This window comes from Microtus ochrogaster, chromosome 10 (assembly GCF_000317375.1).
Source record: "Microtus ochrogaster isolate Prairie Vole_2 chromosome 10, MicOch1.0, whole genome shotgun sequence".
NCBI classification, from domain to species: Eukaryota; Metazoa; Chordata; class Mammalia; order Rodentia; family Cricetidae; genus Microtus; species Microtus ochrogaster.
The window spans coordinates 64,201,021-64,218,606 of NC_022016.1; the positions used below are offsets into that span (position 1 = coordinate 64,201,021).

The 17,586-nt window shown below is 40.9% G+C and overlaps 1 protein-coding gene across 1 annotated transcript; it reads left to right on the forward strand.

Annotated features, from left to right (window-relative positions):
- The first annotated feature begins 9,368 nt into the window (after window positions 1-9,368).
- On the forward strand, window positions 9,369-10,313 carry LOC101983058 (olfactory receptor 2D3-like). The gene has a single exon (XM_005353432.3). The coding sequence runs from the start codon at window positions 9,369-9,371 to the stop codon at window positions 10,311-10,313; it is 945 nt and encodes a 314-aa protein (XP_005353489.1).
- The last annotated feature ends 7,273 nt before the right edge of the window (window positions 10,314-17,586 follow it).

A 17,586-nucleotide genomic window follows, 5' to 3' on the forward strand; every position in this document is an offset into this window, starting at 1 on the left:
ACCCACCTCCATCCAGGTCTAGTAAGTTGAGCATCCAAACTGCCTAGGCTCCCCACAAAGGTTGCTGTTGGGAATGCAATCCTGCACAACCATTCTGGAAATCAGTATGTCGGTTTCTCAGAATATTGGGAATCAATCTATCTCGAGACACAATGATATCACTTTGGGGACATAAACCCAAAGGATATTTAATCATACCACAAGGACACTTGCTCAACAATATTCATAGCCGCATTATCCATAATAGGCAACTCCTGGAAACAACCTAGATGCCCATAAACTGAAGAATGGATAAGGAAAATGTGGTTCATTTACTCGATGAGTATTGCGGAGTAAAAAGCAATGACATTATGAAATCTGCAGGCAAATGGATGGGTCTAGATAAAAAATCCTGGGTGAAGAAACACAACCCAGAAAGACAAACACAGTACGTACTCACTCATAAGTAGATAGACGATGTAAAGGAAAGCAAAGGATAACAAGACTACAATCCACAGCTCCAGAGAACTGGGAATTAGGAGTGGAAGGGGTAGGGTGAAAAAGGAGAAGAGAGGAAGGAAAGAGAGTAGTAAAATTATTTAGCTCAAGTAATACACTTTTTTTTTTTAAAAAGAAAGATTCATGCTGGGTATCCCTGGTTGTTCAGGAACTCACTATATAGACCAAGTGGCTTCAAACTAAAAGAGATGCTTTAGGTTCTATCCTAGGATTGCTGGGATTGAAGACATACTCCACACAACCTGGCCAAGCAATTTTACCCCTTGTCATTTTGATAAGTAGATCTCAGATCTAAGAAATTGTTTTCTGATCCACTATCATGAAAATTTATTCCTGTACTTTGTTTTTAAAGTTTTTTTAGGTTTGGATTCATTCAGAACTACTTTTGTATATAAAATATGCAAAAAACCAATTATATACTTTGTCATGTGGATATCCATGTGTCTCCTTCACATTTTTGGAAAACATTATTCTTTCCCCATTGAATACTCTTTATGTACCTGACCAAAAGATTAGTCAATACATTTCAGTGCTTCTGTCTGGAGTGACAATCCTAGTCTATTGAATTCCATGTCAGTCTCAGGCTGGTGTCATCTTTTTTTGTTTGTTATCACTTTGTGGATGGTTTCAAAAGTGGGAAACATGAGTTCTTGTTCTTTGTCATTATTTTTAAAGATTGTTAGGTGTTGTCTTGGTCACAAGATTACTGTGTGAAGAGACACTATGACCACAACAACATTCTTAGAGGAAGACATGTAGCTGGGTGGCTGTTTATGGTATCAGAGGTTTGCTCCATCATTTACCATCATGGCAGGGGTATGGTGACACTCCTGTCACTGGAGCAGTATCTGAAAGCTACATCCTGATCCATAGCCAGAGACACAGTGATCCTGGCATGGGCTTTTGAAACCTCAAAGTTTACCTCCAGTGATGCACTTTCTCCAAAAGGCCACACCTCCTGATCCTTCTAATCCTTCCAAGGAGCTCCACTGTTTGGTAACTAAGTGTTCAAATATATGAGCCTGTGGGGCCATTGTTAGTCAGACAACCACAGGCCTCTTCAGGAACTTTGGCACTTTCCAAGAAACTTTAGGATCCATTTGGCAATTTGAAAAGTCTGACTGCTAAGATTATAAGAAAGACACATTGAATCTCTGTATCTATTTTGGGTGTACTGACACCTTAACGATATAGCCTTATATTACTTGAACCAAAGCCTTCAAATAACCTTGTGAAATCAATCCCCTCCTATAACATGCACATACACACATTACAGCTATTATATACTTAGATACATATTGAAAAATATATATTTTGATAGAGAAAAATGATTTTGTTTTGTTAACCATCCTTTTTTATTTGATGCTATCCATAATTTACTAAGCATCCATGTAGTGGTCCATTAATGAAGTATTGTCATCTGGAAGCCAAATTAAGGAGTCCCTGCTTGTGAGAGCTGTGGATCTGCTGCCTTTTCTTCATGAAGTTCACCCTCCTCTCCTTAGGTCTGTGGGTCCTTCTGATACAGAATGGAACCTCTTGAGTTTTGCCTTTACTTCATGCTGACCTTTGGGTTGATCTCATGACCTTTGTGAAACTGGCCCAGCTCTGAGGAACAGAAGCATTTTTGGTTAGAGTAGAGGTACAGCCATTAGTTTGAACTCACACAATTAAGTATGTCATAGACATGGCAGATTCAGCCTCACCCAAGTGACAAGTGGCCAGGCCCTGGAGATAATTCTACCATTCACTAAATGAGTGACATTTATCAAATAACTCATGTCTTCTGGGTCACTTTTTGCTATCTGTTCAATGAGCAGGTAGGACCATACTTGGGAATCTCTTTATGCTGTAGTGATTTAAAACACCAGGAGCAGCCACGATGCCATATTATGTCTGCTTACCTTTCTGAGTCCTCACCCAGAAAGACAGAAGAACCAACAACAACATTGCTTCATGTTATTTTATTTTTCCTCTGATGTTTTTCTTATACTAGATCCCAAATATGCTTTCTCTGAGACTTTGGTTTTTTTCACGTTTCCAAGTTCCGACCCACATGTGAGTATTTCTCTGCCATGTTGTTGAGATCCATGTTTATTACAAGTGGTGTGTATGTCTTTCTCTTTTTTGAGCCCCTCCCTATGATTCCATAATAACATCTCAGTGACTAAAAACAACAGGGCATGGTAGCTGTGTCATTCCATATGTGACACTCAGTGACTTCTGTCTGCTTCTCTCTGAATCTGTTTCCTTATACATCCTGGTGAAGAAGCTCTGCCTGGACTCGACTGCCTCTCAGAGCTGATGAGGATCAACAACATGAGTGAGGGGAGCTGGGGTCTGAGCTGGGGATCAAGGCTTAGCAACAGCACTGCAGGGGCTAAGGTGCTGCTGATTAGTTCTAATTGCCAATTACTAAGGTGTAAATGCACCCGTGATGGCCAATGTCACGGTTGCAACACATGCCACTGACTAGCAGTTGAGATTAAATGTCATTACACAGTATTTAACCAGCAAATGCATCACACTATACAACTGTTAGAACACAGAGCACAGGAAAATGGAGTTGCTCATCAAGATGTACAGAGTTCAGAGATTTTGTTGCCTTCACTCTTTGATGCTATGATGTGAACTCTAGACTTGAGCATTCTATTTACTCAGGCACTGTACAGCTGAGCACATTCCTAGGCACTCTGGTTTTTTGTCTGCAGTACAATTTACTTGTCATTTCATAATTAACCTTACTATTGACTGTGTTTAAGGAGCAGCTCACAGGAATTCTAACCCCTAATCAATCACTCTAGGAAGACTTTGTCATCCAGTCTTCTCCTTCTGAATCCTTAGGAAACCAAGACATAGAGAGAAGGCAGGAATGGAGATACAAGGTCAGGGAACATGGATCAGTAGTCATTGTTGGGGCTGTCAAAATCACAATTATTTTCTAATCAGTCAAGAAGGGAAGAGGTGACTATTGGAATTCAACAGAAGATGCAACTGAGATAGAATGACAGCAAGTTCAAGGGAACATGCTCAGAGCTTGATACATTTGGACTAAAATTCTTATTTGTATCCAAGAGATATGAACCCCTCAGAGAGTTTTCTCATTCCGTTGTCGCGGACATGTCACTCGTGAATCCCACGTTATAATGTCATGGTTAACTCTGTTTGTTTGCTTCTGTTTATCAGCATTTTGCATATATATGAATGTATGTATATACATATAGCACATGTATATCTGGTCCCTAGGGAAGTCAGAAGAGGGCACCAAGTCCTCTAAAACAGATGGTCCTCTAAAACTGGAGATACAGTGGTTGTGAACTTCCATATCATATGCTGGGAACCAAACTGGGTGTTCTGAAATATCAACAAATCCAATTTGCTCATAACCATGCTCCAATCACCATTATTGTTTGACCCTTCATTAGTACCAGAGAGTTTGAGTAACTTTGCAAGTCATTCTGTGTCCCACCAGTCAGCAACCAAATCATGACACAAAGACAAATTATTAGTTATGAAAGCTTGCCTGATAGTTTAGGCTTGCTTCTAACTAGCTCTTATAACTTAACCCATCTCTTTCCATCTGTGTGCTGCCAATTATCCCATCACTGCTACCTCTCTTATTGCGTATCTTGCTTGTTCTCTGTCTCTCAACATCTCTGCCCTTTTCTTCCCAACGTCCTCTCTGTCTCCAAAATCCTTCATAGATACTGGCTGGTCAGCTTGTTTTTTTATAAAGCAATCCAAGTGACACATCTTCACAGTGTAAAAAATGGTTATTCCACAACAGAGCAAGTTGCTCAGATACTACACAGCAGAGAACGGAGGACTTTGATTACACCAAGGTAAGGAAGAGGACTGTGACTCAAACATGGTCTCATTGAATGTCAGGGCTCACGGTTTGGGCAATAAAAGAAGAATCTAAAGATAATTTAAGTCCTTGAACTGTCTATCAGGTGACCATGTTCCAGCACTTCTCTGAGGACTGTGACTCAAACGTGGTCTCATTGAGTGTCAGGGCTCAGGGTTTGGGCAATAAAAGAAGAATCAGTAGTGTGGGGTTTTCTTTTTTCATATTTATTTTATTTATTTATTATGTATACAATATTCTGTCTGTGTATATGTCTGCAGGCCAGAAGAGGGCACCAGACCTCATTACAGATGGTTGTGAGCCACCATGTGGTTGCTGGGAATTGAACTCAGGACCTTTGGAAGAGCAGGCAATGCTCTTAACCACTGAGCCATCTCTCCAGCCCCAGAAGAATCAGAAAGATAATTTAAGTCCTTGGACTGTCTATCAGGTGACCATGTTCCAGCACTTCTCTGAGGTGCTGTGATTCCCCAGTGATTTTAGAAAAGAGAACAGGTCACCACTCCACCTCCAGTGGGTTGTTTCCTCCTGCTCGGCTCCCAAGGGTGTCACTTTAGTGCTCTTGCTGATAGCATCCAGGAATCATTGTTACAACACTACTGGGAACAGAAATGGCCCTTTTCCTGTTCTCCTGTGGTTAAGAGAGGAGGCAGGGTCATAAAACTTCAGCATCTGTTCCCACTGTAAAGAGGTGAAGATGTCTGAGCTTACCTTTATCAAGAAAGATTTTTATGAGTAAAATTTTTAAGAGTCAAGGCTGGCTTATTTGCAGAGGAAGTGAAAGATTCAGTCCATTAAACTCAACAGCATCTTGGCATTTTTCTGGAGATACTTCCAAGTATCCCAACTCTCTGAATTATTTGGCTTTATTGGACTTCTTCATATGAACCACTCAGTGAGACATTCCTTGGATTTTCAAGAGGTAAGATGGTCACTGGTGTTTGGCCTGTGGGTGGGGTCCTGGCATCTGTGGGACTAGAAATAAGAATTAATCAAGCCATCCATCTGCAGGTCATCTGTGAATACATCTTAAATTCCCCAGACCTCTCTTATCATTGCCTGCTCTTCTTTCTTCTTTTTCTCCCTATTGTGTCTTTACTCCTTTTTTTCCGTCTCTGTTTATTAATTTAATAAATATTTACAGAGAATTTGTGTTTAGAAATAAAAACTATGGAGTTCTAAGCTCAAAATCTCAAGTGAGGCAGAAAGCCACATCCATTACAGAGCAGTGGTGGTCAATGTCTTTTAAGGGGCCTTCCCAGACAGAGAGTCACAGCTTGATGTACTTTGTGGGCAGAGAAATCATGATTCTGTTTTGATGTTTCCTTTGGGAGGAGGTGTGAATCTGTTGTACCCTAGGTGGGCATCAAACTCAGATATAGTTGAGTATTTCTTGGACTCCTCATCCTCAGTCTTCCAGATGCTGGCTTCCTAGATTTGGGCTACAATGTATAGCATTTTATGGCTTGGAACTCAATTCTAATGTCTTTGTTTGTGATTTTTGTGTTCATAGAATTGGGCCAGCAATCCTGGTGTGTCACTGTAAGCAAAGTCAGAGGCCACTGGGCTGGGAAACAATAATAGACTGTGGATCAATACTTGGTGTCTCATGCCACAGAAACCACACCTCAAATCTTCTTTTCTTGGATCCTCCTACGTTCAGTATATCGCTCCCACATTCAGACAGGATGGGAAATCTCATTGGGAGAACTGGTCTGTTGCCTGACTACCAACTCTGTCCTAGGGAGGGCTCTGGACTGACTAAGTCTCATTAAGTTCAACTAGATGGACAATGTGAAGACTTTGCCTTCTTCACCTCCCTCTTCAGTGCCTGTGTGCCAGAATCAGAGAAGGTGACAGAGAGTCAGGCTCTAACATAACAGCACCCAAAAACCCATTTCCCCCATTCCCTGTAATATTGAATAAACTGCCCTCTCCAGGCCTTAGGTGTTCACCTATAACATATAGGTAAGAATAATTCCTTCAGTGAATTGTTATGTTAAGCAAAAATTAGGGAAACTATGGTTGGAATGTACAAACTACTCAATAAATGTTAGTTTATTGTTTTATTTAAAAAAGCTTAGGAAATGGCCCATGCAGCAATATTCTATCAGAGAAAATTTTTCCTTAATTGTGTGGACTCAGTTAACAGGAAAAGAAAGATTTGACCATGTTGTTTTGTCTCAAAATTGATATCAGGCCCCTCTAGGACACCTCAGATTGTAACCAGCCAATGAATAAGAAATACAGGATGTATCCTACTTGGGTTAGGACAGGAAGTGGTAGCATAACAGGGAATTCTTCCTGGCCTAGCTAAGTCCTGCTGTAGCCCCAGTGTGAGCAACACAGTACAGGTGGTGGTTCCCCCTGCATGATGATGATAAGAAGCTAGGCGATTTCTTAACATATGAGAGAGGCAGAGGCATGCGGGATACCAGGAGAGCTTTCATGGAGATTTGTGAATGGGGAAGAGGAGATGGAGGTGAAAGTTGTGTACTGAGGCTTAGTGTCCACAGAGAAAGCAAGTTAGGAATGACCTCTGCACCCTCCTCAAAGGACAGAGCATGGGAGATCTGAACTGGTCCAGATAGGATGGATGTGAAATTTCTGAACAATTGCTGCTGCAGCAGTCCCAGGGAGAACGTGTTGATGCAGACAAAGAACCAGCACTGAGAAAGGAAAAACCAGTTGTCTATAGAATTCAATATATATATATATATATGTTACCCTCCAGAGCAGGCCACATGCCAGGAGTAGTGGGCCAACAGGAAACTGACTCCACATTTGAGTTTTGTTTTGTTTTAGTATTTTTTTGATTTGATTTTCTTTTTTTATTAATTTTTAAATAGTGTTTGTTGTTTCTTTTCTTGAAAGAGAGAATGGGAGAAAAGGGAATTTAAAGTTGAATGGAGAGGATCTGGGAGAAGTTGGAAAAGGGTAAAAATGACTGAATTATATTATATAAAAATAATTATTTAAATTAAAATAAATAAGACTGTATTGGGGGGAAATTTAGAGGCATAGGTGCATGGAGACACTGATGCAGAAATGTTGAGAGAGATGATGGGCTCCAGACATGGGTTGAAACGAAGGACAGCTGTGAGGGTTCTGAGCACTCGCCTGGTCAGAATAGGGCATAGGGACAGGGAAAGAGAAGACTCAGGATGTCTAGGAGTCTCTTTCATATTTTTCCCATCAGAGCAATCCTGCTTTAACCATTGTCTTGCTAATTAACATGAGTGGTGACCTAGATCAGACTATTTTGAGCAGCATTAGGAAATTTTCTTTACATGTCTTTCCTCGGGTATACATTTATATATGACTATGTGTTCATATTTTGTTTTAGACATAAAGTTGGTATTTGTACTGCTGGGAAAAGCATTAAATGTATAGAGGGTTAGTAAACACAGCCAGGCACACACGAAAAGGACCATTTTAATTTACTCTTCCACTGGATCCAATTACTGTTGCCGATATTAGATAACTGTTGTTGTAGCAGCACTGGTAGGCATGTGGGGATGTGAGACTGAGAAGAGGAGGTGGGCGTTGCTGCTGTGCTGCTTTGGTTCCACTCCCAGATGAGCAAGGATGCTGAGAACCTCAGCCTCATCAGTGCTCGCCAGACAGCTGCCTTGTGACCTTTAAATATGATTACCCACTCCACTGTAGCATCTGTTGTTACGTTTCTGTTTTTTCTAAGTCTTTGTATAAACTTTTGAGTACTTGTTTTTGCATTATTCTAGCTTACAGAGGGTTTTTTTTTCATCCAAGGAATTGTCCTTTAAAGAAATTTTACCTTTGCTTACCCTAAGAGGATAAATATATTTATCATGCTTGATGTTAAAATTTTGGTTGTAGCCAGATGGTTGTGCTGCATGCCTGTATTCCCAGTAAACAGGAAGCAGAGGTGAGCAGATCTCTTGAGCTTGAGGGCAGCCTAGTCTATAAAGTGAGTTCCAAGACAACCAGAGCTGTTACATAGAGAAACCCTGTCTTGAAGAACTGAAGTAAATAACAAATTTGCTTACTATAGATTTACCACTCAACTCCACAGTACACCTGGAATGGATTGTTTGCATGTAGAGGGAGGTAACAGTTAAAAAATAAATAAATAAATAACTTATCTCCTCACAGATCCACACGATCCATCAGCATTCCCTAGCAAGACTACAGTGTCTCCAGTGCACTGCACACGTGACCTTTGGTCATTACTCACAGGACTACCTGTGTGAGGGCTGAGTCTGACTGACGTTTTTTATGCTATCTCCATCTGTTCGTTCGTTTATTCTCTATTTTGCATGTACCCGTGTGTGTGTGTGTGTGTGTGTGTGTGTGTGTGTGTGTGTGTGTGGTTGTAGACTGATAGGATTCTTCCTCAATTGCTCTCACCTTTTTCACTGAGACAGGGTCTCTTAGTTGAACTCAGTGCACATCATTTCGTAGCTTAGTGTAGCCCTCTTGTTCTGTCTCTGCCTTCCCAAAAATGAAATAAGAGTGTGTGAGACCGCATACAACATATCACGTGTTACATGTTATTTAGAGGAGTTAGCTCTGTGAGATGCATTAGATGTCCATCATAATCCTAATGTGTCCATCATAGTTTATGAGTGTCATCATCCTTACTTGGTAGATGAAGAGACAGAGGCATTGGGAAGTTCAGTAGCTTGAGAAGCTTCACAGAAACTGAACAATGTACTCAGAACCCACATGCTAGCCTTTCTTTTCTTAATTGAAAAGTATTTTTTGATTTTATGTGTATAGATATTTGCCTACATACTTGTTTGTGCAACATGTGTGTGTCTTGCCAGTGGAGGTGAGTGAATGGAATCAGATCCCTTGGAACTGGAGTCACACAGCTCTGAGCTTTCGTATCCGCTTCAACAGCAATCAGTGTTCTTCACCTTTTTAGTCATCTCACCAGCCTGGATCTCCCTTTTCTGCCTCTACAGCTGGCATGTATCCGGTGATGCATAGATGAATGTGATCTCTTAAAGCCTCCACCATGTGGATGATTCCAGGGCAGAACCAAAGCTGGATTTCTGAGTTCATCCTGCTTGGCTTCTCCAGTGACTCCACGACCAACAGCATCCTCTTCATTGTGTTCCTTCTCATCTACTTGAGCTCAGTCCTGGGCAATGGGCTCATCATCCTGCTGATCTGCCTGGACACACATCTGCACACTCCCATGTACTTCTTCCTCTGCATACTCGCCATGTTGGATATGAGCTATGTCACTACCACTATGCCCCAGATGTTGGTGCACCTTCTTGCTCATTCTCAGAGCATCTCCTTTGCTTGCTGCTGGCTTCAGATGTATGTGTTTAGTGCTTTGTGTATGGTAGAGGCCACCTTCTATGCTGTTATGGCTTATGACAGATATGTGGCCATTTGCCACCCACTGCGTTATACTGTAATACTCAACTGGGCTGTGTGCATATGGTTGGCAGCTGGGTCTTGTGCCTGTGGTTTTCTCTTTTCTTTGTTGCATACTTACTTCACGATGAGTCTGCCATATTGTGGGTCCAACAAGGTCAACCACTATTTCTGTGAAAGTCCTGCGGTGCGTAGCCTGGCTTGCATGGATACCCACATCATTGAGATGGTGGACCAGATCTTGAACGTTCTTATGGGTCTTACCCCAATTTCACTCATTGTGGCTTCCTATGTCCATATTGCCAAGGCAATTCTCAAGATCAAGTCCAACCAAGCACGTTGCAAGTCTTTCTCTACCTGTGCCTCCCACCTGACTGTGGTCTTCTTATTCTATGGTCCATCCTCTTACATCTACTTGAAGCCCAACTCCAGCTACTCCCCTGAGCAAGACAAGAAAATAGCACTCTTTTACAATGCCTTCACAGCCTTGCTCAACCCCGTGGTCTACAGTCTGAGAAACAAGGACATCAAGAGGGCGTTTCTTAAGGTTATAGGGCATAGTAAGGCAGGCTGATGAACTAGGATCTAGGAAAACCTGGAGTGGATCGTTCACTATTTAAGAAAAGGACAGTTTATTTATTGTGTGTAACTGACCAGTGCATTTGAACCAACATTGCACTTCGTAATTGGGACAAACCAAGGTGGCTGCCTTGATTGATATACGAAGGCATAATTCCAAATACATCAGTAATCTTACTGGATTATAGCAGAATAAATTCGTCTGTTTCTCATATTTGTGGCTGTAGGTTGGGAATGACCTTACATCCTCTCTCATCCATCCTGAAGTAGAAACCCTATACCCAACATGTCATAGTAGAGCAGAAGAAAAGAAACGTTGAACAAACTCGCAATAACTCGGCTTTTCAAGAGTGACCTGCTCCTCTGTGCACACATTTTTTTGGCCAAAGCAATTAGCATGGTGTTGTGGGATATTGTTTTAACTGGGTAAGCTGTAGTACTTTTGTTTATTCTGTAGAATATTGTTTTAACTGTGTAAAGGTGTGTTACATTTGTTTCTGCTGTATTTGCTAAATGATGTTATGAGGTGTTACACTTGTTTGTCCTGCATTTGTTTAATTATGTAAAGATGTGGTGCATTTGTTTTACCTTGCCTGCCTTAGGCACCTGATTATTCAAATAAAAAGTTGAATGGCCAATAGCAAGGCAGAAAGGGGAAAGGCAAGCTTTGCATGCAGAAAGAATAAGTAGGAGGAGAGATTTAGGAATGAAAGACAAGAAGAGGAAAGAGGAAAAAGAGAAAAAAAGAGAAAAAAGAAGAGGAAAGAGAACAAGGAAGAAGAGGGGTATACATACAAGAATAGAAGCCAGGCTGCCACCAGCTAGCTGATACAAGAAAAAGTGAATCTTAAATATACAGAAGGAAAGAAAACTAAAAAGGCCTGAGAAAAATAGTAGATAAAGAGAAACAGGCTAATTTAAGTTAAAAGAACTAGCCAGAAATGAGCATAAACTAACCAAGCAATCAGAACTAATATGAAGTCTCTGTGTGATGATTTGGGTGCTGGTTGCTGACCCTAGAAAAAAAGCTTAGTACAGTATTGTCCAACCTGAGAACAGGAGGTAGAAAGTTTTTTGCCTAGAGAGAATTAATACAAGGTCTTTTGCCATGGTCTGTTTTGTTTGTTCCTGCACTTTGAAGACAGCAAGTGATGTATATTATATAACCTGATATAATGTTCAGAAAACAATAGCATAACCTACAAACCACCCAAAAACATGCTAACTGAGAACAACATGGTAGTACAGACAGCAGAGGCTGAGGCACTCTATTCTAAGTAGCACAGCAGGTGTTGTCAGGACAGAAATAAGCTGATAGTTTGTGGAACAGAACCTATGTTGATGGAGACTGCTCATTCATTTCCTGGATGCCCAGTCCTGAACAATCACACAGAAACTATATTAGTTACAACACTTTTTGGCCAATAGCTTAGGTATATTTCTAGCTAGCTCTTACATCTTAAATTAACCCATTTCACCATGAGGTAGTGTCCTACCAGTAGGGTTCCAGCATCCTTCTCCTTAGGCAGCTACATGGTATCTCTCTGACTCTGCCTACTTTCTCTACTTCTCTCTCCCTCCCTCTCTTTCTCTGTCTTTCTCTGTCTCGGTTCTGATTTCCCACCTGGCCTTACTCTGTTAAGTCATTGACCCAAACAGCTTCATTCATCAATGAATAAATGCAACACATATACAGAAGGACATCCCACATCATCTCCCTTTTTTAGTCTAATTAAAATGGAAGGTTTTAAATTTAACATAGTAAAATTACACATAATAATACAGGTATCAAACAAGAATTATACTTGCAATATTTAGTTTATTCATATGTGACAAAAATAAAGAAAATATTCTATCATCTATTTTATCCTTGTGAGCCTAAAGTTTTATACCTAATTTATCCTCTATCATAACTAAGTAAAATTATCATTATCTTCTTCAATGCCCTCAAAGAATCCAGAAAGGTATAATATTACCTAAGTAATCAAGAAGCACAATGTAAGCAACTTCCAAAACTTTAGAATTGACAGAGACATCTTGCTGCCAGGACAGTCACCCAATGTTTCTCTGCAATGTTGGGGCATTCATCTTTAGCCTACAGGACTTAGTATCTGGCAAACATTTCCATGAAGTAGGAAATTTGGAAGACTATTTAACCTATATTTACAGTTTGTCAGTCACTTTCTTTTGTATCCTCCAGAATGTCTGGCAGACTTTTTCATGAGTCAGGAACGCTGAAAGAACATCCCATCTTTTTTTTTTTTTTTTTTGGTTTTGGTTTTGGTTTTGGTTTTTCGAGACAGGGTTTCTCTGTGGTTTTGGAGCCTGTCCTGGAACTAGCTCTTATAGACCAGGCTGGTCTCAAACTCACAGAGATCCGCCTGCCTCTGCCTCCCGAGTGCTGGGATTAAAGGCGTGCGCCACCACCGCCCGGCTCATCCCATCTTTTGAAAAGTTTAGCAGCCATTTTTTCTGTGGGTCCTGCACATTCATTTCATACAGCACACTAAAAGCAGTCCAAGCAAAAGAAGTTTATTGCCCAAATGACTAGTTTTTTCACATTAAAAGCAAATTCCCATAACGAGTTTCTTCAAAACCCATCAACCACTCTGAAGTAATTGAAGCTACCAGAAGTGGACATGCCTCACTGTCAAGAAAAGTCTAAGTGTTCAAACATATGAGCCTGTGGAACCATTGTTAGTCAGACAACCACAGGCCTCTTTAGGGACCCTAGTACTTTCCAGTGAACTTGAGGACCCATTTGGCAATCTCAAAAGACTGACTGCTAAAATTATAAGAGAGAAACACTGAATCTGTGTATCTATTTAGGGTGTACTGACACATTAATGATACAGTCTTTTATTATATGAACCATCATCTTCAAATGACTTAGTGAAATTAATCATCTCCATAAAACACACACATACACACATTAAAGCTATTATTTATTTAGATACATATAGAAAATATATATTTTGATAGAGAAAAATGTTTCTGTTTTGTTTTACCATCCTTTTTTTTTGATGCTATCCATGTAGTGCTCCATTAATGAGGCATTGACATCTGGGGGCCAGTTAAGGCATCCCTGTTGTGAGAGTTGTGGATCTGCTTTCTTCTCCTCTCCTTAAGTCTGTGGGTCCTTCTGGTGCAGAATGGAACCTCTTGAGTTTTACCTTTACTTCATGCTGACCTCTGGGTTGGTCTCATGACCATTGTGAAATTGGCTCGGCTCTGAGCAGCAGGAGCATTTTTGGTTACAGCAGAGGTACAATCAATAGCTTGAACTCACACAATTAAGCATACCATAGACATGGTATATTCAGCCTCACCAAGTGGTAAGCAGCCAGGCCCTAGAGATAGTTCTACCATTCACTAAATGAGTGACATTTGTCAAATAACTCATTTCTTCTGGGTTACTTTTCACCATCTGTGAAACGGGCAGGTAGGGCCATGCTTGGGAATCTCTTTGTGCTGCAGTCTTTTAAATCACCATGAGGCCATGTTAAGTCTGCTTACCTTTCTGAGTCTTCACTCAGAAAGAGAAAAACCAACAATAACATTTTTTCATTTTATTTTATTTTTCCTCTGACCTTTTTTTTTTCTTTTGCCAGATCCCAAATATGTGTTCTGTGAGGTTTGGGGTTTTTTCACATTTCCAATTTCTGTCCCCACATGTGACTATTTCTCTGCCATGTTGTAGAAATCCATGTTTAATACAAATGTTGCATGTGTCTTTCTCCTTTTAGAGTTCCTCCCTATGATTTCATAATAAAATCTCAGTGTCTAAAACCAACAGAGCATGGTGGCTGTGTCATTTTATACGTGATACTCAATGACTTTTGTCTTTTTTTGGGGGGGGGGATCTGTTTCTTTATTAATCAAAGTGGAGAAAAATCTAGGCTGGGCTTCATTGCCTCTCAGAGCTGACGAGAATCAGCAACAGGAGTGAGGACAGCTGGGGTCAGAGCTGTGGAACAAGACTTAGCAACAGCACTGCAGGGGCCAGGGTGCTTCTGATTAGTGCTGATTGCCAGCTACTAAGGTGTAAATACACCTATGATGGCCAATGTCATGATTGCAATACATGCCACTGAGCAGCAGTTGAGATTATAAGTCATTATACAGTGTTTCAACCAGTAAAGATATCACACTAAACAACTACTAGGACACAGAGCACAGGGAAATGGGGTCGCTCCTCAAGATGTGTAGAGTTCAGAGCTTATGTTGCCTTTAAAATGCCATGATTCCAACTCTAGCTTCAGTCATTGTTTTTATCAGATGCTATACAACTAAACCACAATCCTAGGCGCTCTGTCTCTGATTCCAATACAATTTATTTGTCATTTCATGATTAGCCTTTACTATTGGCTGTGTTTAAGTAGTAACTCACAGGAATTCTAACCCCTTATCAATAAATCATGCTCAACAGGAATACTTTATAGTCCAGTCTTCTCCTTTTGAATACTTAAGAAACCAAGACACTGACAGCAAGCAGGGATGGAGATTCCAAGTCAGGGAACACTGGACAGAACTTGTAGCAGGGTGGTGACATCATCACATTTATTTTCTAGCTAACCTAGAAGGGAAGAGATTACTACTGGAATTTCACAAAAGAGGCAACTGAGACAGTATAACAGCAAGGTCAAGAGAACATACTCAGGAGCTTGATATGTTTGGACCTAAATTTTTACTTGCATCTAAAGGCAGGAGCCCCTCAGAGAGTTTTGTCACTGCACTCTCATGGAGATGTCACTGCTGACTTCCATGCTGCTAGGTCATGGTTGACTGTTTTTAATTGTTTTTTTTTAAGTGTATCAGCATTTTACCTATATATACATTCATACATACATACATATGTACAGCATAGGTATTCCTGGTCCCTGGGGAGGTCAGAAGAGGGTACTAGATCCTCTAGAATTGGAAATATAGATGATTTGAACTGCCATGTCTGTGCTAGGTACCCAACTTAATGTTCTGCAAGATTAGCACATCCTGTTTTTCTCATAAGCATCCACCAGCCCCCATTCTTGTTATCTCTTCATTAGCACCAAAGCTCTGGATAACTTGCTCAGGTATTACACAGCAGAGAAAGGAGGACTGTGACTACCCCAACATAGTTGAGGAAGGGGAGGAGTGTGACTTACACATAATCTCATTGAGTATCAGGGCTCAGGGTTTGGGCAGTAAAAGAGGAATCAGAATGAGAACTTGAGTCCTTGACCTGTGTATCAGGTGACCAGGTCCCAGCTCCTCTTCTCTGAGCTGCTCTTATCCCTCCTCTTAGTCTAGAAAAAGGAACAGGTCACCATTCCTACCTCTGTAGGAATTGCTGCCCTCTGCTCTGCCACCCAAGGGTCTCCCTGTAGTGCTCTTGTTGACAGCATCTAGGGACGTCTTAGCATCCCTACTGGGAACAGAAAATGGCCCTTTCCCAGCTCTCCTAGGAAAGCTCAGAGGGGAGGCAGTGTCATAAAACCTCAGGAGCTGGTCCCACTGGTAAGAGATGAAGAGGTCTGAGTTCGCCTTTATTAAGAAGGATTTTATGGGTAAAGTCTCCAGGAGCCAAGGCTGGCCTACTTTCAGAGAAAGAGAGAGAGATCCAGTCCCTCACACTCTACAGCACCTTGGAATTTCTCTGGAGATTGAGCTGCCTATCACTCTGCACTCAGTTGCTTTATGGGGTTTCTCATAACAACAAGAAACTGCCACTCAGTGGCAATCCTTGGATTTACAAGTGGTAAGGTGACCACTAATGTTTTTCTCATGGCTAGAGATAATAATTAGTCAAGGCATACATCTCCAGGTACACTGTGCATACATCTCAAACTCCCCAGACCTGTTTCCTAGTTGGCTGTTCTTCTTTGCTCTTTTTCTCAGCCTTGTATCCTTACTTCCTTCTCTTTTCCTCCAATTTTTAATTTAATAAATATTTACAGATTGTTTGTTGTTTTAAATCTTGTTGAGACATAAAGGTCTGGAGTCCTGAACTCAAAGATTTCAAGTAAAGCAGAAAGTCACATCCCTGAGAGAGCAGTGAAGGTCAATGTCTTGAAAAAGACATCACACCACAAAGACACAGCTTCATGCACTTTGTGGGCAGAGAAATCATATTTTTTGTTTTGTTTTATTTTGTTTTGGGAAGGGGAATGGTTAGTCTGCTGTAGGCTAGCTTAGTTTAATCTTGCTGTATAGTCAAGTATATCCTAGAACCCCTGATCTTATACCGCCAAGATTCAGGCTTTGTAGGTTGATACTAATACATATAGTTTTTTGGTGAGGGTTGCCTACAACACCCTCCTGATATCTTTTATCTGTGAATCCTAGGTTCATAGAATTGGGTCACCACCCAGCTGTAACACTGTAAGCAAAATCAAATACCACTGGGCTAGGAAAACATAACAGGCTATGGGCGACTAAATTGTTTCCCCATGCCATAGTAATTATGCCTCAAATCCTGTTTCCCTGGATGCTTTACTTTCAGTACAGCTCAGAGCCTCCCACATTCAAACAGAGGGAAAATTGCTTCAGGAAAGCTGATCTATAGCTAGCTGTCCAACTCTATCCTAGGAGGGCTCTAGCCTGTGCTGAATCTCAATAAGCTCAACTTGATGGGCAATGGACTTGATCTTCTTCACCTCCCCACTTCAGAGCCTGTGAGTGAGAAGCAGAGAAGGTGAGTGAGAGGCAGGGGCTGATATCACACCCCTAAACTAACACTTCCACCATGATGAGCTTGCAATCTGAATCAGCCTGCTCCAATCCTTAGGATTTCACATATAACACACAGGTAAAAACGCTTCCTTAAGAGAACTGCTGTGTTGTTAAACTAAAGTTAGTGGACTATTGGATGGAATAGATAAATTATCTAAACTAAATATTAGTTTATTTTATTATTAGAAAGGTTAGGAAATCCCCCATATAGCCACAGTCCATCAGAGATAATTTCTCCTTGGTTGTGTGGGGTTTCAGATAACAAGAGAGAAACAATGGGTTTGTCCAAGTGTTTTTGTTGTCAAAACTGATATAAGAACCCACCCCACCCCGCCCAGGATTCTTCAGATTGCAACCACCCAGTGAGCAAGAAATGCAGGTTGTATCTTACCTGTGTTAAGATGGAGGATGTAGCACAACAGGGAAGGCTTCCTGGATTATCTGAGTCCTGCTGTGGTCATCAATTAGGCAACACAGTGGGCATGGTAGTACCCCCTCCAGAAGTTAGGGACTTCTTAATGTATGAGAGAGACAGAGGCATGCAGAATACCAGGAGA